Below are 27,320 nucleotides of genomic sequence, written 5' to 3' on the forward strand. Positions count from 1 at the left end.
ACGAACAGTTCGACGACATTTGCAGCAGCATGGACTATCAGGTCGGAGACCATGGCTGCGGTTACCCTTGACGCTGCATCACAAACAGGAGCGCCTGCGATGGTGTACTCAACAACGAACCTGGGTGCACGAATGGCAAAACGTCATTTTTTCAGATGAATCCAGGTTCTATTTACAGCATCATGATGGTCGCATCCGTGTTTGGCGACATCGTGGTGAACGCACATTGGAAGCGTGTATTCATCATCGCCATACTGGCGTATCACCCGGCGTAATGGTATGGGGTGCCATTGGTTACACGTCTGGGTCACTTCTTGTTCGCAATGACGGCACTTTGAACAGTGAACGTTACATTTCAGATGTGTTACGATCCGTGGCTCTACCCTTCATTCGATCCCTGCGAAACCCTACATTTCAGCAGGATAATGCACGACCGCATGTTGCAGGTCCTGTACGGCCCTTTCTGAATACAGAAATATTCGACTGCTGCCCTGGCCAGCACATTCTCCAGATCTCTCACCAATTGGAAACGTCTGGTCAACGGTGGCCGAGCAACTGGCTCGTCACAATACGCCAGTCACTACTCTTGATGAACTGCGGTATTGTGTTCAAGCTGCATGGGCAGCTCTACCTGTACACACCATCCAAGCTCTGTTTGACTCAATGCCCAGGCGTATCAAGTCCGTTATTACGGCCAGAGGTGGTTGTTCTGGGTACTGATTTCTCAGCATCTATGCACCCAAACTGCGTGAAAATGTAATCACATGTCAGTTCTAATATAATATATTTGTCCAATGAATACCCGTTTATCATCTGCATTTCTTCTTGGTGTAGCAATTTTAATGGCCAGTAGTGTATACTTATCTGCAACTGAAATCCATCTTCCCTGAGGCCGGCTTCTTTCAGTTTTCCATTCTTCTGTAAATAATTGATGATAATAATTTGTAGCCATGACTTGTTAAACGGATGGTTCGGTGGTATTCACACTTGCGAGAACTTGCCTTCTTTGAAACTGAAATTATTTCATTCTTCCTGTCGTCTGAGGGTATTCCTCAGATCTCGTATATCTTGTTGTGGTTTGGCAAGACAGCCAATCCACTATGAGGAAGCTGAAAGGCACGCGTTTAAGGTCACGCAGGCTGGCGTGAGGTCTGGAACAGGACACGGATTTTAGACTTCAGAAAAAGGAGGTAACTGGTAGAATACTTAACTTTAATCCATAATAAGTGAACATCGCTCTTGACGGTACATGTTTTACAGCATCAATAGTAAATGGTAATGGCGCCTTGCTAGGTCGTAGCAAATGACGTAGCTGAAGGGTATGCTAACTATCGTCTCGGCAAATGAGAGCGTAATTTGTAAGTGAACCATCGCTAGCAAAGTCGGCTGTACAACTGGGGCGAGTGCTAGGAAGACTCTCTAGACCTGCCGTGTGGCGGCGCTCGGTCTGCAATCACTGATAGTGGCGAGACGCGGGTCCGACGTATACTACCGGACCGCGGCCGATTTAAAGGCTACCACCTAGCAAGTGTGGTGTCTGGCAGTGACACCACATATCTTGCATTCAAGATTGAATAATGTTGTCACAACTTGCTCTCCCATGGATCTTACTAATTCTGAAGGACTGTCTATTACTTAGTCCCTGCTTATAATTAGGTCTTTCAGTGTCTGTCAAATTATCCTCGCAGTGTCATATGACCCATCTCACCTTCAGCTACACCCTCTTCTCCATCTATAACATTGTCCTCTAGTTTGTTTTCCTTATATAGGCCCTATATACGCTGCATCCAACTTTTCGCTTTCCTTTCTTTGCTTACTTCGAGCTTGTTACCTGAACTTTTCATAATCGTACAGCTGTCGCTTCTCCATTCTTCAAAGGTCTTTTTTAGTCTCATGTTGGTGGCTTCTACCTTTCAACTATTTATACATGCTTCTACAACCTTGTATTTATCCTCCAGACATTCTTGCTTAGCCATTTTGCGCTATTTACCAGTTTCATTTTTAGACGTCTGTATTTCTCTTTTGCCTGTTTCATTTGCTGCATTTTTGTACTTCCTCCTTTCATCAGTTAATCAGTTAAATTCAGTATTTCCTGTATTACACATGGATTTCTAGTACACAGACTTGTGTGCTCTCCTAATTCCTCTTAAAGCTACTGTCTCGTCTTGAGTGTACTCCTTTCCCCGGTTGTCTGATGCTTCCTGCAGAACTCTCAACAATTTATAGTGCCTTCAGTTTATCTTAGTCCAAAATCTATATCTCTATACCTTTCTGCAATTTCTTTGCTTTGCCGTTCGTAATCAGTGACTTATTGTCAGAGTCCACATCTGCCGCTGGAACTTCCAGTTTAAAGTCTGGTTTCAAAATCTATTTTAACATTATACAATAAGTCAGAAACCTTCCAGTGTCTTCAGGTCTCCTCCACGCGTACAACCTTCTTTCATGACTCTTAAACCAAGTGTAAGCGATGATTAAGTTATACTCTGTGCAAAATTCTACCTGGCAGGTTCCCCTGTCATTCCTTTTACACAGACCACATTCTCCCTCTATGTTTCCTTCTCTTTCTTTTCCTACTACCGTCTTCCAGTCCCCCATCACGATTAAATTTTCGTCTCCCTTAACTATTTAATAATTTGCATCATCTAATCATATGTTCTTTCAGTCTCTTTATCATTTGCGGAACTAGTTCTGTCATTAACCCGTATTCCTTCTTCGCTTCTTATCTATCTTGGCTACGATAATGCGTTCACTATGCTATGCATGGTAGCTTTCCCGCATTCCTATTCTCTTACTCATTATTACGGGTACTCCTGCATTACCACCAATTTTCTTTGGACAACTCTGTACTGACCGGACCAGAAGTCTTCTTCTCCATGCCACAGAACTTCACTAGTCCCCCTTTTAAATTTTCTAACGCACCTATTGAGTTGGGGGTTTTAACATAACGCACTCCGACCTTTAGAACAGTAGTTTTGTTTTAACGCGATGACATTCTCCTGAGTAGTCCCCGTACAGAGATGCAAATGAGGCGTTATCTTCCCTTCGAAATATTTAACCCTAAAGGAAGACGTCATCCTTAAGCCATTAATAGAGCTACATGCCTTCAGTAAAATAAGAAATGCTATAGTTTCCCTTGCTTTCAGTCATTCGCAGTACCAACACAGCAAGGCCAGATGGCAGAAGTTCAAGGCCAGATCAGTCAATCATCCTGAGTATGTCCCCTGCAATTACTGAAAAGACTTCTACTCATCTTCAGAAATGATGGGTTAGTCTCACCCCCCACCCCCACAATCTGTTGTGGTTGCACGTACGGTACGGCTATCTGTATCGTTGAAGCACGAAAGGCTTCCCAATTCGTTAAGGTCAATGGTTCGGGGGGGGAGGGGGGGGGGGGGAAGGGGGGCAGTGAAGTTTATTACCTTAAAATAGTAATGAAACTGCAGAAACTGCAGTATTTCTGGTGTGGTTGATTTAACTTACCTACATTCACCTGTGAAGGCAATCAACACACATTAAGCAGTAAGAATGAGGAAAATGGCGTTTAACGGAATCAGCTGCGGACAAGAATTTAAAGTTTTCTGAGCTATTCCTGTTCATTTCTAACATCTCGCTTGGGTTAATTTATCCGGCGACAGTGATTCTTGGTACAAGATACGTTATACCGGGAATTTTAGGGGAAATCCATACACTTTCTCTTGCTCATCACTGGCATTATGTCAGATAATGGCTTCTGCTCCAAAAGGATTTGCTGCCGCCTTCTGCCTGGTCTGACCTTGTGGTTCTTCTGCAGCCGTTATACTGTAGCTCCCGCCATCTGACATCCTCTGCTACTTATTTCAGGCCGAGTAGCTCGGCGCGAGTGTGGGTCAGTGGTAGATACAAATGTTTCTATGTTTAGTACCCAGTTGCTCCTACGACTCACTTTCGAGACATGACACGACTAGCGCTGTTACTGTGCTTTGTGTGTGAAATATTCTAACTTCACCGTTCCTTGAAAGCTACCCTGAACTGCTGGTGCCTGCAGAACAAACCTGGTGAGATCTGTAGACTGTGACGTCCAAAGCGGTCTTACCTTCCGTGAGCACCTGATTACTTAATTACTGATGTAGTTTCAACGTTCTAAATAGATTCCTTTTTTTTCCTCTCTTCCATATTATTTGCTTATTATTTAATGTTTTGTCGGCTATAAAATCTGTTTGGAAGGAAGTTCCATTGCAGACGAGACATATGTGCGACTTCAACTCGCGCCACTTCACAGCACATGTGATTGTTGTATTGCTTTTGTTACGCGCCGTTTTTCATAATATTGTACTTCAAAGTTGTGACACCGGGCTTAAAGCTGCAGCTGATTTCTAGATACCGAATGACGAGTTTTCATGTGTTTCTTGCTTAGTCAAGCTTTTTTCTATCCTCGTGCTTCACTTGTCTTTATCTGCACTGTCCGTTTGTTGAACATTAGCGTTGTTCCGAATATTACCCCGAAGTGCTAAGTTTAGTGAAATCTTGCAATTCAGTGTAGTTTCTTATGTTTACGTGGATTTTACAAACTCTGCAAATGGAATTATATTGAAATGCATGTGCAATCAGTGTACAACGAACGCAGTTAGAGGCGTCATGTCAGGGACTGCGTGGCCCCTCCCGCCGGAGGTTCGAGTCCCCCCTCGAGCATGGGTGTGTGTCTTGTTCTTAGCATAAGGTAGTTTAAGTAGTGTGTAAGTCTAGGGACCGATGACCTCAGCAGTTTGGTCCCTTAGAAATTCACACATCTGAACAATTTTGTACAACGAATGTAATGTAAAAGTTTATCTTACGCTCTCAGCGTACTTTCTCGGTTAAATCTGAGGCGTACCATTCGTGTTTAATATGTTTTACGTTTTATTCCTTAGTGGAATAATGATATGTCAGGCTTCCTCTGTCCCTGTATCAGGTCATTGCATGGAACGGTATATACGATTAATGTGGGCGTTCAGCTTCTTACAGTTACTACTACATGTGTTACCTTCTTTTCATGCTTACAAAGGTATTTTTTTAATGTAAACGTACGGAAAATCAAGTACTTTCGATTTTAATTTCTTGACAGGCGTAATCCAATGCTGCCCGTTTCCCATGGAGTCTAATTTCGTTATCTTAAAGCATTTCATGTAGTGAAATTTTAAGAACTATGTGCAGATAAGCAACATGGGATCAGAACTCAGATTATCAAAATATCCACGGGTATGCTGCCGGTCTATAGTGTCCAACGGGCACAATATTTCGGCGATCAAACATGTCGCCATCATCAGGTGAACTGACGGACTGAGCTCCTGTGAACGTGCCGGCACGGAGATCCGTACGCTATGGCTGCTCAGAGGGAACTGGGTTCGGTCGCGGCGGCGGCCGATTTAAATACCCTCCGCCCGCGGCGCGCTCCCTCCGCCGTCCGCGCCCAGCGCCACGGTCGCGCGGTGGAACAGATTGCGACGGCGTCTGAGATGACGTCGGTGTGATGGCTCTGTCCGCCGTGGTCGTCACAACTATACGTCTGCTCGATTTACTCTTGATTAACCCGATCGCTGGTTCCCAAGCCTTGCTAAGATTATAGCCACAGTCCCGGTTTATGAGGTCGTCATTGGTGCGAATTTCGATGGCCTCTCTAACAACGCTGTCCCAGTATCTCGACGTCTGTACCAGAATCCTCGTGCGGTCATACTCCATGGCGTGATTTTCCGACAAACAATGTTCAGCGACCGCCGACTTGCTCGGATACATCAGTCGAGTGTGCCTCTGGTGTTCACGGCATCGATCCTCGACGGTACGCATCGTCTGACCAATATACGACTTGCCACATTGACACGGAATCTGGTACACGCCGGCCTTCCTCAAACCGAGGTCATCTTTGGCGCTCCCCACCAGTGCACGAGTTTTATTTGGAGGACAAAACACAGTTCCGACCCGGTGTTTCTTCAGAATGCGGGCGATTTTCCCCGAGAGTGCGCCTGTGTATGGAATAAATGCAGTGCCTACCTCCTCCCTCGTGACTTCATCCATCTCAACAAGTTGTGCTGCAGTGGTTGGGCGGAGAGCACGTTGAATCTGCCACTCTGAGTACCCACGTATTTTCTTTTTAATGGAGAATACTACGAACAAACGGAGGGAGTCGCCATGGGTAGCCCACTCTCACCGGTGGTAGCGAATTTGTACATGGAGAACTTCGAGGAGGAAGCCCTGTCGTCATCCGTATGGAAACCTACTTGCTTTTTCCGTTACGTGGACGACACGTTCGTCATCTGGCCACATGGTATGGATAAACTCCTTGACTTCCTTACACATCTAAACTCCATACACCCCAACATCAAATTCACTATGGAGACTGAAACGGAGGGTAAATTACCTTTCCTTGACGTCTTGGTCAAGAGAAGGGCTGACGGCACCCTAGGTCATGGGGTGTATCGGAAGGCTACGCACACTGATCTGTATTTGCATGCAGACAGCTGCCACCACCCTTCACAGAGGAATGGTGTACTTAAAACTCTAGTACATAGGGCGCGCACTATCTCTGACGCAGAGAGTCTACCCCAGGAATTGGAACATCTGAGAACTGTATTTCAAAAAATGGGTACTCAGAGTGGCAGATTCAACGTGCTCTCCGCCCAACCACTGCAGCACAACTTGTTGAGATGGATGAAGTCACGAGGGAGGAGGTAGGCACTGCATTTATTCCATACACAGGCGCACTCTCGGGGAAAATCGCCCGCATTCTGAAGAAACACCGGGTCGGAACTGTGTTTTGTCCTCCAAATAAAACTCGTGCACTGGTGGGGAGCGCCAAAGATGACCTCGGTTTGAGGAAGGCCGGCGTGTACCAGATTCCGTGTCAATGTGGCAAGTCGTATATTGGTCAGACGATGCGTACCGTCGAGGATCGATGCCGTGAACACCAGAGGCACACTCGACTGATGTATCCGAGCAAGTCGGCGGTCGCTGAACATTGTTTGTCGGAAAATCACGCCATGGAGTATGACCGCACGAGGATTCTGGTACAGACGTCGAGATACTGGGACAGCGTTGTTAGAGAGGCCATCGAAATTCGCACCAATGACGACCTCATAAACCGGGACTGTGGCTATAATCTTAGCAAGGCTTGGGAACCAGCGATCGGGTTAATCAAGAGTAAATCGAGCAGACGTATAGTTGTGACGACCACGGCGGACAGAGCCATCACACCGACGTCATCTCAGACGCCGTCGCAATCTGTTCCACCGCGCGACCGTGGCGCTGGGCGCGGACGGCGGAGGGAGCGCGCCGCGGGCGGAGGGTATTTAAATCGGCCGCCGCCGCGACCGAACCCAGTTCCCTCTGAGCAGCCATAGCGTACGGATCTCCGTGCCGGCACGTTCACAGGAGCTCAGTCCGTCAGTTCACCTGATGATGGCGACATGTTTGATCGCCGAAATATTGTGCCCGTTGGACACTATAGACCGGCAGCATACCCGTGGATATTTTGATTATCAAATACGCCGGGAGAAACTCAAGAATCAGAACTCAGATTGTCTTAAAACAGAAATGCCAAAGCCAGGTGAAGGTCTCAATAACGAACTGCTGTGATTCTGCGGATTGCATTCGCTACCACACAAGGAAAGAACGTCAATGATTAAAACTTAGCCAAAGTTCTTTATTTTGCAGTACATAAAGTCATATAAAGAGCAGACCAAGATAAGTTGTAGTTCAGGGGAGACTGTAGCGGAAGTATTCCTGAGGCAGCTCCTTAGTCTCAAAGATCTCCGACATGAAAGCTGCAGAGGCCCTTGGCGTCCTGGTTCTGTTCGGGCTGTCGAAATCCACCTCGTACAGCCCAAATTTCTTGCTGCAAACGTTTAAAACTGGTAAGGCTTTGACAGACAAGTGTACTGATTCTAGCACTACTTATAGTGACAGATTACTTTTACATAAGATAATTTTCTCGATGCTTTTGTGTATACTGAAATTTCTAAATGACAGTGTAAATGCGATTTTTTAATAAGTGCTGGGAGTTACGTGGATAAGGTTGTATTACGAATAAAAAATGACGGGTCCATGCTTAGGTTTCCTGTATACTGAAAATTATGTAACAATAAATCGAGGATAGCAGGGAGAAAGTCGCTCTGTATTAGAGAGGCGCAGACGCGCCAGAGGGAAAGAACGAATGGTAAAGTGTAGGCGCTTGTGCACACAACGCAGACGCAGTTGGTCAAGAACCACCAAGCAATCAACACAACGAAAAAAAAGAAAAACAGAATAAGTTGGTAGTAGCCGGATGATGAGGAATGCTATTAGCACGTCTGTGGTATAAATAACAGATACAATTGGACAATTTTAAGAGGTTCCACTGGAATGAAGAAATGAAATCTTGTTCCAAACGGTAGTACGTATGAGCGTAACCATTTTAACGAAAAACTCACACAACCCAAATAGTTTGAAAAAGTTCGTAAAGAAGTATGATACGGATCACCTTGACATAAGAACTGATGTACTGAGCATCACGTACCTGTATATGCACTAGTACAAGAAATACAAGATCTTATAAGATTCCTGTGTAAAACATGCGGTAATAACTCAGTAATACGCTCGTAACGTAAGTAAACAAAGAACTGTCAAAAAGTACAAAGAGAAAATGTAACGTCGCGGCACTTTATTATCCAAAGTCGATGTTTCCCATGTAGCCCTAGACCCCCCCCCCCGCCCCTCCCCCCCCCCCCACCCCCCACCCTCCTGCCCACACTGTGCGAGTATTTCTGCGTGACCAGCCCAACTGGAGGGTTGGTTAGAAATCGTTGATGTGGAGTTCCAGGTTTCCCGTCTGGTGTTGGCTTCCAGCGATACCGTTAGTAGTTTGTCGTTGCACATTATTTGCACAATATGTTCATCGCATTTAAGAAAGGTCTAAATTATGGTGGTCGTAACGGTGGGCGCACTACATCTATCCTTAGCATCACATGCGAACAAGTTTTAAGGTTGTTGTGGATGAAAACTTTCTGATTTCCGTGGCTGGGTGCTCGCGAAGAGCATAGCTTAGAGATTTGGATCTTGACTTTTTTCCATAAAAACGGTAGCCATGCTTCAACTGACAAGGCTACACAAGCAGCGAATCGAGGCTGATTGTTTACATTATCACGCTGTTTGTATGTATGTGACGCACGAGCGGGTAAACCTGAAGGTATTGCATAATGTTGTTAAAGTCTAGGACTCGATTAGTTACTTTCATGTTCCATACAACATTTGTATGGTTAAAAGTAATGATGTGCCACTTTACATTCACATTATACATTCACATGTAATAATGGCTACATGCTGACCATTTACACTTTGTTCTGTTTCAATAAAGATGGAAATTAGTAGTTTCTACTCAATGACACCTTACATATTATGTAAATAGAAAGTCTTCCACGAAACAAAGTTTCCAAGGAGAAAATTTTTCCCTTTGTTCTCGAATTTAACTTTGCAGTCTGTCAGACATTTTAAATCAGTGAAGAATTTTGCGTTGTGCGCCCTTATTTGGGCTTAATGTGGAATAATGAATGTAGTATTTCCTTCTAATATTGTAATTATGTTCATCATTGCTCCTTCTGAACTGAAAAGCGTTATTTACAATATCAATATTTTGTGCTTTCCAGCTGATGTATTGTAACGGCTGTTTAGTAAATTAAACGTACACCTTTATCAATGTACTGAGTCAGTGGTCCATCTCCCATGAACCCCAGACGTCACTGTATCAATATTGATGACGTCAGATTAAAGCACACGTGTAGTCAGCAGATAGCTTATGGCCAAGTGCATGCCACTGTACTGTAGTTTAGCATATAGACAGCAGTCTTGTGAACGCTCTGTCTCAGAAGGATTAGCGTTATTTGCTAGTCATATGCAGCCAGTTTCGACGAGAAAACAGCGCGGGCAAGAAAACCGATCAAGTGTATAGGCCATTTTCACAGAAAAAAAGAAAATGGGATCATGTGGGGTGTGGATCCCTGCAAACAGCTGCCACGAGTTGTCCACTAACCAGAACAAGCGCATCTGTAAGGAAAGACACGCGTGTTATTCCTAGTTAATGATAGGCGGTGTAATGAAACTACCTATCAGTGTTATTTCCATTTTTGTTGTGGAGATATTATATTCTTTTGGTAATGAGAGAGGGACATGGAGAAAGATTTGGAGCTATATCTACGTTCAAGACAGATGCTGGAAGTACCAGTTCTTATGCTGGAATTACGGAATGACGGTAGGTATTTGATACGCGACAACAAGTGAAGGAGAGTCCAGTGACTAAGAAGCTTGAAGAAAAGAGTACCTGTGAAAATTCACGTCACTTTTCAGATCGCATCCATGCTAATTATTCATAAGATGGTCTAAAGTGACTAGAAGTTACATATTTGGGGTAAGCATTCACAGTTAGACGGAGATGGTTTGAGACCCATGCGTTGTAGGTGTATTGATGGTGAACACAGAGTACCATCCATGCGTGATAAGTCGAACGTGACTTATTAGGTGATTTATTATTTGCAGTTCGATAATACTGGATATCAGCTGGAGGAGAGTCATATTAAAACAGGTAAGATCATTGATTCACAAGGACAAAATAAACGGAGAAAATCCTGAACTCTAGGGCACTCCTGAGAGCGGATTGTCCAACGAGGACGGGAGGCAAGTGGTAATAACAAAGACCACGTAGCATTTGTATAAAGATAGAAAATAAACGAGGCAAGGAATGTACCCAAAGAGACGCCTCAGAGCACATTCCTACTTTGACAATCCACAATCGATTTTTTGATGTTTCTTTCTGCTCTTCTGGTTGTACCTCCGAAGTCAGTGTCTGAGAAACTCATTTGTGTCGTTTTCAACATTAGAATAATAAAATCATCGGTGCCAGATACCTCACTGAAATCAAGGAGAGAAATTGTTCTTTCCCGTCAATCTGTGGGGGGTCTGAGCTCATGAGTCACTTTGATCAATTTATCTGCTATCCTAATAGCTATATAGAAGCGAGCCAGTTCAGTAAGTCGCGGAATACCGAAGGATAGCAGTGGAACACGAGAAAATGAAAGCACATTTAACATAACTTATCTGAAAAAATTTTTTCAAGAATTTATCACGGATGCGATAAATCTTCAGATATTCCAGTTGACGTTCATGAGCAATGTGATCTAAAACTTCTAATAATTAGGATAATAATTTCCAGTTATTATTATTCTGCTTACGTTGAATTAGGTTTTGTTTCCAGTCAGAACGAAGTGTTATGGCCAACGAAAACGAAACTGAAGTTCTCTTTAAGAAATAGCATAATAATTTCGGCGACGGTTTTAATAATTTGTATGTTCGTGTCATCAGTACTTAAAACTTCAGAACACATTTCCATGATCAGTTAATGGCTTTATCGATTTTTCAGCCTTGATTAAGAGAACGTGCACAAGGACTTACGTAAATCCGTCGGTCCACTCGAGGTCGTCCATGAGACTCCAGCAGGTGTAGCCAATCACAGGAACACCGTCAACGTGGATAGCTTGTAGAAGAGCCGTCAGGTACGACTGTAATGAATATTTAAAACCATTAAGGAGTTCATTTTAAGGAGGTAAACTACTAATGTTTGCTGTTTCCGAAGATAATTATCGTAACTCACCGTAAAGTACTCGATTCTGTCGGTGTCATTAAGACCACCAGTATTTGACCAGCCGTTTTCTGTCACAAAGATTGGATAACCAGGGTATTCTTTAACGAGCCAGTTCAGTAAGTCGCGGAATCCCGACGGATAGTACTGGAACACGAGAAAATGAAGGCACATTTAACATAATTTATCTGAAAAGTGCTTTTCAAGAACTGGACATACAAGGAACCGTGTTTGCGAACCAGTTATTCGAATGTAGAAAACATCTCAGAATGCGCAGTGTGGAATTTCTCTTCCTCATTCCCGTGACACCATACGTCCTTTTAATGAAACAGGTATCCACAGAGGAACGTTAAAAGTAATCAACCAGATAATATGCCCAAGCACGGCTAAATCAGAGACATCCCCATCACTATTTTTCCACTTCATTTTATAATGTCACAACTATTAGGCATCCATCATCGTCTTATCTCTTTGATTACAAATTTTATTTCAAAAACATAAATGTGTCGTTATTTTAATTAATGTCTTAGTCAGAAGTAGCAATATTAAAAGAATATTTCCCACAGTTTCTTTTTCCAATGGGTTTGACGGCGGGGTTGGCGGAGGGGAGACGGTAGGATTTACACCATTGTTCATAAATATCTCCAGGATTTCAGACGAAGACTATACAAAAACTACATTCCGAGAAGAGACACACATCAGAGGACAGAGCATTTCTCCGAGATTGTAGCTCACGCTGAAAGTGATCACTATTCGTTTCGTTTGTGATATGGCAAGCGTCAAATCGTGGGTGCAAGTCGTTGAGACGCGTCCGGGAAGGCACAAAGGCCCGCTTTGCGAATCTGGTAACTGGGTTGCCTATTTGCAGGTGCAAACTAATTCGGTGTGACAATACGGCGACGAGGGATAACGATGAAACTTGAGGGCAGAACAAGCTACATGTGCACTCTGTAATTATGGAAATTCTACTAACCATTGGCAGGCTTTCCTCTACCTGTGGGACACCCATAAATAGCAAGGACATGCAACAAATTGCAATTGGTTTTCTGATAACCTATCGTGGGACACATACGTCCTGGTGGTAGTCAAAGGGTTAATCTGCCCAAGCGGTTCACCAGAGTAGTTCGTTATAATCCAGTATTGTAAATTGCTTTGTTAAATTTTATTTCCTGAGCTATAAATGTTCAGTTCTTTTCTTTTTTCTTTTGTTACAGCTTCGTTGGCAGGAGGTCTGATTCTTTACACAGTTCGTATCTAATAATCTGATTTTTAAACTTGAGTCTCTTGTCCTTTAAGACCCATTATATGTTTTAAGTAATACTTCTGGGAAACTATTGTTGAAAGAAATACTAGCAGAAAATAGGAAAGAAGGAAGAAAGATTAGATTTTAACACTCTGTCGACAGTGCCGTCATAAAAGATGGAGAACATCACGAAACGATGGGGAAGCAAATCTGCCATGCCCTTTTCAAAGTAACCCTCCCAATATTTGACTGAAACAATTTAGGGAAATCAAGGAGATCCTAAATCTGGATGACAGGACGGGGATTTGAACCGAATGCGATCGTGGCTGTAGCGATGAACCAGGTATAGCATACGAAAGCCGTTGTAAAGATAGCCATAACTAAAAGGTCCTACGATTGGCCGAACCTGGACTTTGATGATGAATATTCTAATGTTTCTAATGTTTTGCCGAGCGACTAGCGCATTGTACACTGAAGAGCCAAAGAAACCGGTACACCTTCCTAATATCGTGTAGGGCACGTAGAAGTGCCGCGGCACGACGTGGCATGGACTACTAATGCCTGAACTAGTGGTGGAGGAAATTGCACGGATGTCCATAGATCCGTAAGAGTACGATGGGGTGGAGATCTCTTCTGAACAGCTCATTGCGAGGTATTCCAGATATGTTCAGTAATGTTCATGTCTTGAGAGTTTGATGGTCCACATGAATGTTTAAACTCAGAAGAGTGTTGCTGGAGCCATTCTGTAGCAATTCTGGACGTTTGGGGTGTTGCATTGTCCTGCTGAAATTGCCCAAGTCCCTCGGAATTCACAATGGACATGAATGGATGCAGGTCATCAGACAGGATGGTCACGTGCGTGTCACCTGTCAGAGCCGTATATAGACGTAGCAGGGGTCCCATATCACTCCAACTGCACACGCCCACCACCATTACATAGCCTCCACAAGCTTGAATAGTCCCTTCTGGCATTCAGGGCCCATGGATTCACGAGGTTAACTCACACACGTCCATCCGCTCGATACAATTTGAAACGAGACTCGTCCGACGAGGCAACATGTTTGCAGTCATCGACAGTCCAATGTCGGTGTTGACGGGCCCAGGCGAGGCGTAAAGCTTTGTGTTGTGCAGTCATAGAGGGTACACGAATAGACCTTCGGCTCCGAAAGCACATATCGATGATGTTTCGTTGAATGGTTCGCACGCAGACACTTGTTGATGGCCTTGCATTGAAATGTGCAGCAATTTGCGGAAGGGTTGCACTTCTGTCACACTGAACGATTCTCTTCAGTTGCCGTTGGTCCCATTCTTGCAGGATCTTTTTCCAGCCGCAGCGATGTCGGAGATTTGATGTTTTATCGGATCTCTGATATTCACGGTACACTCGTGAAATGGTCGTACGGGAAAATCCCCTCTTCATCGCTACCTCGGAGAAGTTGTGTTCCATCGCTCGAGCGCCGACTACAACACCACGTTCGAACTCACTTAAATCTTGATATTCTGCCATTGTAGCAGCAGTAACCGATCTTACAGCTGCGCCAGAAACTTATCGTCTTACAGAGGCGTTGCCGACCGCAGCGCCGTATTCTGGCTGTTTGCGTATCTCTGTATTTGACTACGCATGCCTATACCAGTTTCTTTGGGGCGTCAGTGTGTATACGCCTACTTGATGGTTTTAGCACGTGATTCTAATAAGAATGCTGGAATGTTCATCAAGGAACCATTCGGAATTTATATGAAGGGATGTCTCGTTGCTTCTCCATCTGTGTTATCCAAAGATGGTGATATCTGTCCCACTCCAGAACTACAGCTTTACACTGCCTTCACTTTCTTCGTCTGCCTTTATCGGGAAACCACTGGATGCTTCAAATTTTTCTACAGGTGTGACATCAGACAGGTGCTCGTGTACGTAGTGCTCATAGCCTCACTACAAGCACCCCAATCTCCATCATCATCACCGGCCATTTGACTCACACTCTAAACGTTTCCATATTTTAATAACAGCCGCTCCATGTCACCACGTGCATCAGCCTTTGCTATTGAGCTGCTCGGTGTGAAAGTTTTTGGATTTATCGACACCATACAATGAATGCTTTTATGAGCGGTTGTCCTAGTTGTTGGTGCAATATTATGGGTTGTATGATAGTCGTCCATGTAACTTTTTTGTTCCACACATTTTATACAGAGCTACGTTGAACATCAGAGGTACTCCTGGTTCTGCTGAGTCTTGGCCACTGGCCGGTCGGCCGATGGACAGCTATACGAATATCACGCGAAGGGGCTGTGGTAGACATTTACACATGATAGGAAAAAATAATCCTAGTCGAACATAAAAACTTAACTATCGAAATTTGGTGTGATGAATATAAAACTTTTCAATAGATACTGGAGATCCGCTGTCCATACAACACCAAATTTCATGGCTTCTTCTTTTCTGTGAAATCTGAGCTGTCGCCATGTTTATATACAGGGTGTAGTGGATGTAACTGCAGATTTTTTACGGCTCACTGAGCTCACTGTTTTGAAAAACATTACATCGGTATTTATTTTAGTTCCTGACTAATAATTATAGCTATTAGCAGTAGTACGTTTTAGGTTGGTTAGTACCTCCAAGTATATGTGGCAAGAGGAAACCATTAAAGCGTATTTTCCCCTGGGCAGCAGAAGAGATGTTGGACTCGTGGATGCACAGTTGTTAGTCTTTAGTATGTGCTGACGTGTGTAGTCCAATTAGTGGTGAGATTTCGACAGTGCAGAAAAGATCAGGTCGTAAAGTTTGTGACGTATTTGTGGGAAGAATTTCCGGTGCAGAGAAAAAAAACCAGCAAAATAATGTGTGTACATATTAAGGCACCACATATAAAAATATCTGCACTTATATACACTCCTGGAAATGGAAAAAAGAACACATTGACACCGGTGTATCAGACCCACCATACTTGCTCCGGACACTGCGAGAGGGCTGTACAAGCAATGATCACACGCACGGCACAGCGGACACACCAGGAACCGCGGTGTTGGCCGTCGAATGGCGCTAGCTGCGCAGCATTTGTGCACCGCCGCCGTCAGTGTCAGCCAGTTTGCCGTGGCATACGGAGCTCCATCGCAGTATTTAACACTGGTAGCATGCCGCGACAGCGTGGACGTAAACCGTATTTGCAGTTGACGGACTTTGAGTGAGGGCGTATAGTGGGCATGCGGGAGGCCGGGTGGACGTACCGCCGAATTGCTCAACACGTGGGGCGTGAGGTCTCCACAGTACATCGATGTTGTCGCCAGTGGTCGGCGGAAGGTGCACGTGCCCGTCGACCTGGGACCGGACCGCAGCGACGCACGGATGCACGCCAAGACCGTAGGATCCTACGCAGTGCCGTAGGGGACCGCACCGCCACTTCCCAGCAAATTAGGGACACTGTTGCTCCTGGGGTATCGGCGAGGACCATTCGCAACCGTCTCCATGAAGCTGGGCTACGGTCCCGCACACCGTTAGACCGTCTTCCGCTCACGCCCCAACATCGTGCAGCCCGCCTCCAGTGGTGTCGCGACAGGCGTGAATGGAGGGACGAATGGAGACGTGTCGTCTTCAGCGATGAGAGTCGCTTCTGCCTTGGTGCCAATGATGGTCGTATGCGTGTTTGGCGCCGTGCAGGTGAGCGCCACAATCAGGACTGCATACGACCGAGGCACACAGGGCCAACACCCGGCATCATGGTGTGGGGAGCGATCTCCTACACTGGCCGTACACCACTGGTGATCGTCGAGGGGACACTGAATAGTGCACGGTACATCCAAACCGTCATCGAACCCATCGTTCTACCATTCCTAGACCGGCAAGGGAACTTGCTGTTCCATCGTTCTACCATTCCTAGACCGGCAAGGGAACTTGCTGTTCCAACAGGACAATGCACGTCCGCATGTATCCCGTGCCACCCAACGTGCTCTAGAAGGTGTAAGTCAACTACCCTGGCCAGCAAGATCTCCGGATCTGTCCCCCATTGAGCATATTTGGGACTGGATGAAGCGTCGTCTCACGTGGTCTGCACGTCCAGCACGAACGCTGGTCCAACTGAGGCGCCAGGTGGAAATGGCATGGCAAGCCGTTCCACAGGACTACATCCAGCATCTCTACGATCGTCTCCATGGGAGAATAGCAGCCTGCATTGCTGCGAAAGGTGGATATACACTGTACTAGTGCCGACATTGTGCATGCTCTGTTGCCTGTGTCTATGTGCCTGTGGTTCTGTCAGTGTGATCATGTGATGTATCTGACCCCAGGAATGTGTCAATAAAGTTTCCCCTTCCTGGGACAATGAATTCACAGTGTTCTTATTTCAAATTCCAGGAGCCTATGTACCGGTGTTGTTGTTGCCAAGACTGTAGGGTAGGCAACTATCAGATGTGGCAGTATGGACCAAAAAAAGAAAAAATGTGCAGTAAACATGGGCTCTGAAATGCATTCGTTGAGAGCTATGAGCATTTGTTCTATAGAGGAGATGAGCTACGCTCTAGCGAAGATGTACAAGTGCTCATGGCTTCTCAGCTGTGCATCTTAGAACCCTTGTTTACCGGACATTTTCTCTTGTTTTGGTCCACACTGCCACCTCTGGAAGTGGCCTACCCTACAGTCTTAGTAACAACACCGGGACATACATTCCACTGTCAGAAGTATCAGTACGGTTTTCGCTTATACTAGTTGTCGACTCATTTGTTTTCGTTACAGGGACCGATAACTCAAAATGATACATTTATCCGTCTACATCATCTTCGAAAGTGTTAACATCATCACGGAATCACCCTTTATGTACATACGTTTACAGGCGCCGTTGCTTATAAATTTGACGCCCCGTAGCGTAGTTGGATAACGTTTCCGAAATGGGTTCCTATTCTAAATACGAGGTTCACTCCAAAAGAAATGCACACTATTTTTGTATAAATACCCTTTTCATTCTGCATCTGTGAAAGTTTTACAGTGTGTAGATACATCCTTAGTTCAACCCGATCCCAAAAAAAAAAAAATGGTTCAATTATGTGTGAAATCTTATGGTCATCAGTCTCAAAGCTTACAAACTACTTAACGTAAATTATCCTAAGAACAAACACACACATCCATGACCGAGGGAGGACTCGAACCTCCGTCGGGACCAGCCGCACAGTCCATGACTGCAGCGCCCCAGACCGCTCGGCTAATCCCGCGCGGCCAACTCGTTCCCGTGAGTGGCGCTGTCACAGCATGTCTTCAAGATGGCTGCTACACTTGACGTTCGTCAGAAGCAACGTGCTGTCATAGAATTCCTGTGCTGTGAAAACGAGACAGTGGGAAACATCCACAAGAGGTTGAAAAAGGTGTATGGAGATGCTGCTGTCGATCGCAGTACAGTTAGTCAGTGGGCAAGCAGGTTACGTGAAGAATGCGGGCACGGCAGTATTGAGGATTGTCCTCGCAGCGGCAGGCCTCGTACTACACACACTCCAGACAATGTGCAGAGAGTTAACGAATTGGTGATTGCTGACAGACGTATCACAGTGAACGAATTATCACGCTACGTAGGGATAGGGGAAGGAAGTGTTTGCAGAATACTGAAAGTGTTGGCGTTAAGAAAGGTTTGTGCCAGGTGGGTTCAAAGTATGTTGCAGTGGCTCACAAAGAAACAAGGAAAACGGTATGCAGTGAACTTTTGGAACAGTACGAGAATGGTGGAGATGAATTTCTTGGAATAATTGTGACAGGTGATGAAACATGGCTCCATCATTTTTACCAGAGACGAAGAGGCAATCAATGGAGTGGCAACATGCAAATTCATCCAAGAAAAAAAAATTCAAAACCGCGCCTTGTGCTGGAAAAGTTATGGCTATGATGTTTTTCGATTCCGAAGGACTCTTGGTTGTGGACATCATGGAACCACCATAAATTCTGATGCATATGTGATGACACTGTAGAAACCAATCTCAACTGAGTCATGTTCGACCACATCGGCAAAAGCAGGATGTTTTGCTGTTGCACAACAATGTACGGCCACATTTCAGTCAAGAAACCATGGAAGCGATCACAAAACTCGGATGGACAACACTGAAATACCCGCCTTATAGTCCTGACCTGGCTCCATGTCACTATCATCTCTTTGGGAAACTGAAAGACTCTCTTCATGGAACTCCGTTGTGCATGCTGCCAGACAGTGGCTCCAACAGGTTGTTCCAGAATTTTACCGTGCGGGTATACAGACGCTGGTTCCAAGATGGCGTAAGGAAGTTGAGAGGGATGGAAATTATGTGGAGAAATGAAAATATTGTTCCTAAAGGATGTATCTATACACTGTAAAACTTTCAAACATGTAGAATAAAAGATGGATTTAAAAAAATAGTGTGCATTTCTTTTGGAGTGACCCTCGTATTACGCACTCACTCCCTTCTACAAGTCCTAGAAGTTTGTAACGGGAGTTTATGAACGCCCTGTATAACTGTCAATTATAGTTCGTCAATGTAGATAAAAGTTTGTCTCGGAAAATTTACCATCATGGTTTCCAGCCTGCGGAACGTGTTCCGCTACAGCTGATTTTTCTCCTTTCCCTAGTAGACAAAAACTTTTGTTTTAGTTCAAAAGAGTATTTACACTTCTCTTTTTAGTTCCAATGCTGACACAACACACTTACAAGTAATTTTGCATGCCCCACATACCGACAGGGATGGCTTGACCTGATGGCTTGACCTGACATCTGATGTTACGTTTCCGTAAAATCTTACCGGTCTGATAGGTTATTTTCTTTCAATAAAACAGATAGAAACTGTGAACTTCATCCACTGGTTTTCATCGTTTTCCTCTGGCGTAATGTTCTTTGGTTGGAGCGCTTTAATTACTTCTTTTTGAACAGCCATTTTTCTGAAATTTTTTTCACTGTATCGTCGGGAGTGAAGGGTGTATCGATGGAAATGATGACTCACGGACTCCAGATTGATGCTCGTATTTGGATTCACTGTCATGCAGGAGAACGGCTATTCTAAAAACACAGCGCCATACTAACGTAGGCCGATTTCGGTAGTACACACATCAAAACAAGTTTTGCATCACCTCGGTTCCGAGAGTTCCGAAACCTGTATAGAAAATTGCAATAGAGATCAACATAAACATTATTTCCGCCATTTTTGTTGCTCATGAAAACCACACATTGCATGTTGTACCACCATACAGCGAGATCTTCAGAGGTGGTGGTCCAGGTTGCTGTACACACCGGTTCCTATAATACCCAGCAGCACGTCATCTTGCATTGATGCATGCCTCTATTCGTCGTGGTTTACTATCCACAAGTTCGTCAATGCACTGTTGGTCCAGATTGTCCCACTCCTCAACGGCGATTCGGCGTAGATTCCTCAGAGTGGTTGGTGGGTCAAGTCGTCTATAAACAGTCCTTTTCAATGCACCCCAGGCATGTTTGATAGGGCCCATGTCTGAAGAACGTGCTGGCCACTCTAGTCAAGCGATGTTGTTATCCTGAAGGAAGTCATTCACAAGATGTGCACGATGGGGCGCGAATTGTCTCCCATGAAGACGAACGCCTCGCCAATATGCTGCTGATATGGTTGCACTATCGGTCGGAGGATGCCATTCACGTATCGTACAGCCGTTACGGTGCCTTCCACGAGGCATGTCAACAACAATTCCTGCCTCTCTGTATCTCCTCCATGTACTGACCGTCTAGGCATGGTTGAACTACAGATAACACGAGCCGTGTACCTCCTTCCTGGTGGAATGACTGGAACCGACCGACTATCGGACCCCCTCCGTCTAATAGGCGCTGCTCATTCAAGGTTTTTACATCTTTGGGCGGGTTTAGTGAAATCTCTGAACAGTCAAAGGGACTGTGTCTGTGATACAACATCCACAGTCAACGTGTATCTTCAGGAGTTCTGGGCACGAGGGTGATGCATAACTTTTCTTGATGTGTGTATTATGATATGGAAAGCACCTGCCAGGGCTTCAAATCGATCTGTCGTAGTAAGCGAAAGCATTGTCACTGCTGCAAACTACCTGAACATTACTGCGGACAATCTGCATCCCTTCACGATTGATGTCTTCCCCCAACGGGGATGGCATCTTCCAGTAAGATAACTGTCCATATCATGAGGCCAGAACAAGTGTTTCAGTGCTTCGAGGAGCACGATAGTCAACATACGTCAATATCTTGGCGCCTAATTCGTCTGATCGAAATGGAGCACGTCTGCGACGTTTTCTGACACCAGCTTTGCGCCCACAAACCGTAGTTCACGATATTTGCGTGATTTGTAGGTAGACGTCCAAGGACCAGTCGAAAGCAGGCTACCCAGAACCACTGTTGTTTTGTGTTCCGAAGATGGTCCCACGCACTGTTAAGAACGTGGTCATAATGTGTTGTCTGTTCAGTGTCTGTACTGTTCCGCAGCTGTGACGTCATAACATATCGACGACAGGTGTTAAGACGAAATTTCAGTAACATATTTCAGCTGATCCAACACCGAACACCGCTTAAAATTACAAACCGCCCAAAGCACGGCTGGAAACGCTGTGCCGGACTTCTACAGCTTACTTACCCCAATATCGACACTGATGGCACCAGAGTCGTGCCGTTTGGACGGAGAACTCCAAAAGTCGCTTGGTTTCACGTAGCTCGTTAAATAATGATTCACTCCAAGAAAGTCAGACGCACCTGCAACAGAGTTTCATTTCTGCTAGAAGAACACATTTTCCGGAGTTTTAAACATATCTACAAATAATAAAACCAGTAACTTAATTCTACAAATCATGTAACCACTTTTGAAACGGCACTTTCAGCTCTCTTAAAACGAGGTAAGATACTAGTTTTAAGATGTCCTGAAACTATGCTGAAAGTTTACTAAATCTACGAGGAATGCAGCTGTTATCTCATAAAATTACCGCAAAACTTTTCACCTCGTTTCGCGATTGTTTTTCTGGCTGTGCTCTCACGTCATTCATTTGGTAGCCGAAATAGTTAACAGTTTTAAATTATAAGTAAAACTATCGATCGCAGTCACATTTTGGACTTGATTCTAGGTAAAACAACATGAGGCAAATCGCTTCTCAAAATCTTAATGTAAAGAGCTGTTTACAGAGACCTTACACTAGATCCTCTAACGTAATCCACCATTTTGAAAAGTAATTCCGTTCGACGCTTGCTGGGAGTATCCTCTAAATACCTTGAATCCTCAGAACCAGCAACCATTCAGCTGCCGCGAAAGGGCGCAACTGTCCTCTTCCGAATTATCGTTTGGAAATACCTCTCACGCCAAAATTCCGCCAGGAAATAAGCTGAAACATCACTTTGACCTCGCGCTCCGGGTTACGCGCTAGGAGCTCCATACGGTCAGAGTCCGCGTTAGGAGGCTGCTGCTATGCTGTGAAGGTGTGCCGCCGTCGTGGACCCACGCCAGTTTGGACCTACACGTCGCGCTGAACGTATTCATACGTATGAAAGTGTCTCGTGAATAGTTACTGGGCAGTTTGAATATGGGTAGAATTTAACAACAGAATCTTCGACGCCCAACGTTTAGCTTCCCTAATGAAATGAAATGTCGTGTGGCTAGGGCCTCCCGTCGGGTAGACCGTTCGCCTGGTGCAGGTCTTTCGATTTGACGCCACTTCGGCGACCTGCGCGTCGATGGGGATGAAATGATGATGATGAGGACAACACAACACCCAGTCCCTGAGCGGAGAAAATCTCCGACCCAGCCGGGAATCGAACCCGGGCCCTTTGGATTGACGGTCTGTCACGCTGACCACTCAGCTACCGGGGGCGGGCAGCTTCCCTAATGATAGTAAAGATAAAATGACATTAACAACAGCTCTTACGGAGCCATGTATATATTTCCCTCCTATGCTCCATTGATGAACGCAGTGGAATTAAAACTCAATACAGCTACACACATCACTCTGTGAAATGGACCTGAGTAATTCGACAGTCTTGTCGAACTTAATGCGCAGGAGGCTGACTTGTGGGACAGGGGTATTCCACGCGCTTGATGAAAATTCACACCCAAAAACCCAACGGTCGATTTCAGGCGGCTTTCCACACTTCTCTGAAGATTAACTGCACCTCCAAATCACGACACCCAAAGGGCTGTAATATGAAAGCATACTTCACAATATCAGTACATTTTCCAAAGTAGTGGTACACACATCGTCCCTCTCTTAGGATGACTGACTTTTGTGGCGCCACGAAGGGCGTCTGGCCAAAGAAGTAATCCAAAAACAATTTCCAGTTGCAGGAAATCCCAAATATCCGTCATTAGAGCATCTTCCCATAGGCTGAGTAAACGCTGAAGAAAACGAACGAGGGGCATACCATAATTTAATAACACTTGCAGTGATTTGGACATCCTGATTTTGAACTGTTACACATATAAAATATACGAAATGGTTCGAACTGTCATGAAGCGTGCAGGTTTGTCAGTTATTAATGTTGTAAAATACAATAATTACGTTCACATCGCATTACAGAGTTAGGCGACACTGAAACTGAAGTTGGGGGAAACAGTTGTACGTGGAGGATAGTGTACCTAGCAACTCGTGATGTTTCCTGGTCCATGTTCCAATCTACTGATTGATTTTAAACCAGTTAAAAAAATGCGCACTTGAAACCGCCAGAAAAAGCTTCCGACACCTGTTGTTGTGAGACTTGAGGTTGTGTTTAGTGCAACGTTTGCATAGGTAGTTTAAGTGCTGTATGATGTATTAATGCTGTTTGGAAGATACTGTTAATTCTTTAGTTACAGAGTTTCATGGCGATTAAAATTCTGTGCATTTCTGAAAGTAGTTGGATAACGTGTGGGCTGTTACATTGCATGTCGTCGACCGTGCACCATCTTGTACGTCGAAACAGAAGGTGCACTATTATGGAACATTTCTGCAAATGAAATGAGTCTTTCTAATGTCTCAACAATTTTTCCTGCCTTGGAAGTGGAAGTCTGTGCTGGCTGCCAATAGCTTCCGTTTCAAAATGTTCTTAACTTGAAGCCGGTGTTTGATAATAATTTTCCTCAATTTGATTTCTCCAAGTGATAATTGGTGTGTAACGGATTAATAGTGTAAGATAGTACTGGGAAGATTTTCTCGGTTGCAAACGCTTTTAAATTTAAATAAAATATTTGTATTTCGGCATACGATCAAGTTGTACATTGAATCTGTTATTCACATTTAGACGAAACTTTACTCCAGGAGGCAAGGTTTGCAATTTCAGAAAAAAGCTACAGCTTACATAAATTGTATGCTATTATTTCAAAATGGAGTAGGGAAGTATATTTGGCTTCTGCTACAAGATTAACTAGAGACGAAGTCTGGAAGGTGTTCCAAGACACAACACTCTCAGTTACAAAATGTATGACGACAAATGCAGTTTCATGTTTCTGGAAGTAACAGTTCCATTGCTAGAGTTTGTTGTATTTATTTCTTATATTTTTATTTCTGTGGTTCACGGTGTGGATTCCTGTTGTCATTTCCTAGTTCATGAACCACGGGCAAACGTATTAGTGGCCAAGTAAGTGGTCTTGACAGTCGGGATACCAGTTACTTTGAAATAAGGTTGGGCATCTCGGACATATTCTGAGTCGTGGTCACCTTTGTGCTCAGACGGCAAAGACTACCAAATCCTCCGGTTAGTCCCTCAACCGTTAGGGGTAAAACTCAATAGGACCCGGGGCAAGTAAGGCTAGCAACCTGCTTCCCTGGTACTTTAAATATGATGCTGGCAACAATCAGAGCAAATTGCCTCGGACCTTTGGAGGTGACGGAGTCCCACCTCTAATTGACAAACCAGGGACCCCTAAGATACGACTCGGCAAACGAATGGTAACGAGATGGGGAGCTATTAATATCAATGGGGGCCCTCTCTGGGAAGAAGGTAGAGCTGGCAGAGGCTGCAAGTAAGATGGGGTTGGACGTTTTAGCTGTTAGTGACATTCCAGTAAGGGGTCAGAAAGAAGAGGAAGTGGTCTACCTATCAGGAGTCAAAGCAGGAATAGCACAATGGGGTGTAGGGCTTTACATCAGGAAAGAAATGTAACCCAGCGTAGTTGCAACAAGGTATGTAAACGAACGACTGATGTGGATAGATTTGACAGTGTCTAACAAGAAAATTAGGATTGTGTCAGTACATTCGCATTGTGAAGGGACAGATCAAGATAAGATGGATAGTTTTTATGACGCACTCAGTGATGTAGTTGTTAGAGTAAAGGACAAGGACAGTGTTCTGCTCATGGGTGATTTTAACGCCAGGATTTGAAATCGAACAGAAGGGTATGAAAAGGTTATGGGTCAATTTGGAGAGAATATGGAGGCCAACAGGAACGGGAAACAACTCTTGGATTTCTGTGCCAGTATGGGCTTAGTAATCACAGACTCCTTTTTTAAATATAAGGACATTCACCGGTATACTTGGGAAGGCAGGGGAACCAGATCTGTCGTTGACTATATAATAACAGATCAGGAATTCAGGAAGGCTGTGAGGGACACACGTGTATTCAGGGGATTCTTTGATGACAATGATCACTATTTAATCTGCAGTGAAATTGGTATTGTGAGGCCGAAAGTGCAGGAGGTCAGGTCCATATGTAGGAGGACAAGAGTGGAGAAACTTCAGGATAAAGAAATCAGGCACAAGTACACAACAGTGATCTCAGAAAGGTACCAGTTAGTTGAATGTAGTCAATTACAGTCAGTGGAAAAGGAATGGACAGGGTACAGGGACACAGTACCAGAAGTGGCTAAAGCATGTCTTGGAATAGTTGTGTGTAAAGGTAGGATGAAGCAAGCAGCTTGGTGGAATGATACAGTCGATGTAGCCTGTAAAAGGAAAGATAAGGCGTACCAAAAATTGCTACATACTAGAACTCAGGTAGACAGAGAAAGTTATGTTGAAGAAAGAAACAAAGCCAAACAGATAACTGCAGTATCCAAGAAGAAATCTTGGGAAGACTTTGGAAACAGGTTGGAGACTTTGGGTCAAGCTGCTGGAAAACCATTCTGGAGTGTAATTAGCAGTCTTCGAAAGGGAGGTAAGAAGGAAATGACAAGTACTTTGGACAGGTCAGGAAAACTGCTGGTGAATCCTGTTGATGCCTTGGGCAGATGGAGGGAATATTTTGAAGAGTTGCTCAATGTAGGTGAAAATACGATCAGTAATGTTTCAGATTTCGATGTACAATGGGATAGGAATGATGATGGAAATATGATCACATTTGAGGAAGTGGAGAAAATGGTCAATAGACTTCAGTGCAATAAAGCGGCTGGGGTGGATGAAATTAAGTCGGAACTCATCAAATACAGTGGAATGTCAGGTCTTCAATGGTTACACAGGATTATTGAAATGGCGTGGGAGTCGGGACAGGCTCCATCAGACTGGACGAAAGCAGTAATCACACCAATCTTTAAACATGGAAACAGAAAAGATTGTAACAACTACAGAGGTATCTCTTTAATCAGCGTTGTGGGTAAAATCTTCTCAGGTATTGTTGAAAGGAAAGTGCGAGTATTAGTTAAGGACAAACTGGATGAAAATCAGTGTGCGTTTAGGCCTCTTAAAGGTTGTCAGGACCAGATCTTTAGCTTACGGCAAATAATGGAGAAGTGTTACGAGTGGAACAGGGAATTGTATCTATGCTTTATAGATCTAGAAAAGGCATATGACCGGGTTCCTAGGAGGACGTTATTGTCTGTTCTACGAGATTGTGGAATAGGAGGCAAACTTTTGCAAGCAATTAAAGGTATTTACATAGATAGGCAGCAGTTAGAATTGACGGTAAATTGAGTTCATGGTTCAGAGTAGTTTCAGGGGTAAGAGAAGGCTGCAACCTGTGGATCATATGTTGAAAACAATAGACTGGCTGGGTGAGATTAAGATATGTGAACATGAAATAAGCAGTCTCGCATATGCGGATGACTTAATTGTGATGGCAGATTTGATTGAAAGTTTGCAAAGTAATATTTCAGAGCTAGATCAGAAATGTAAGGACTATGGTATGAAGATTAGCATCTCCAAAAGGAAAGTAATGTTAGTGGGAAAGAGATATAAACGGATTGAGTGCCAAATAGGAGGCACAAAATTAGAACAGGTGGACGGTTTCAAGTACTTAGGATGCATATTCTCACAGGATGGCAAAATAGTGAAAGAACTGGAAGCGAGGTGTAGCAAAGCTAATGCAGTGAGCGCTCAGCTACGATCTACTCTCTTCTGCAAGAAGGAAGTCACTACCAAGACTAAGTTATCTGTGCACCGTTCGATCTTTCGACCAACTTTCTTGTATGGGAGCGAAAGCTGGGTGGATTCAGGTTACCTTATCAATAAGATTGAGGTTACGGATATGAAAGTAGCTAGGATGATTGCAGGTACTAGTAGATGAGAACAATGGCAGGAGGGTGTCCACAATGAGCAAATCAAAGAAAAACTGGGAATGAACTCTATAGATGTAGCAGTCAGGGCGAAC

The 27,320-nt window shown here is 44.4% G+C and overlaps 1 protein-coding gene across 1 annotated transcript in view; it reads right to left on the reverse strand.

Moving 5' to 3' along the window:
• Positions 1–7,678: 7,678 nt before the first annotated feature.
• LOC126095346 (myrosinase 1-like) overlaps positions 7,679–27,320 on the reverse strand; it is a 62,422-nt gene continuing 42,780 nt past the window's right edge. The window contains exons 8-11 of the mRNA XM_049910150.1: positions 21,417–21,532; positions 11,627–11,761; positions 11,428–11,534; positions 7,679–7,843 (exon numbers count right to left, since the gene is read on the reverse strand). Of these exons, the coding sequence (XP_049766107.1) occupies positions 7,705–7,843; positions 11,428–11,534; positions 11,627–11,761; positions 21,417–21,532 (497 nt within the window). The 3' untranslated portion in view covers positions 7,679–7,704. The remainder of the gene's footprint in view (positions 7,844–11,427; positions 11,535–11,626; positions 11,762–21,416; positions 21,533–27,320) is intronic.

Source organism: Schistocerca cancellata, chromosome 8, assembly GCF_023864275.1.
Source record: "Schistocerca cancellata isolate TAMUIC-IGC-003103 chromosome 8, iqSchCanc2.1, whole genome shotgun sequence".
In the NCBI taxonomy this organism is placed as follows: Eukaryota; Metazoa; Arthropoda; class Insecta; order Orthoptera; family Acrididae; genus Schistocerca; species Schistocerca cancellata.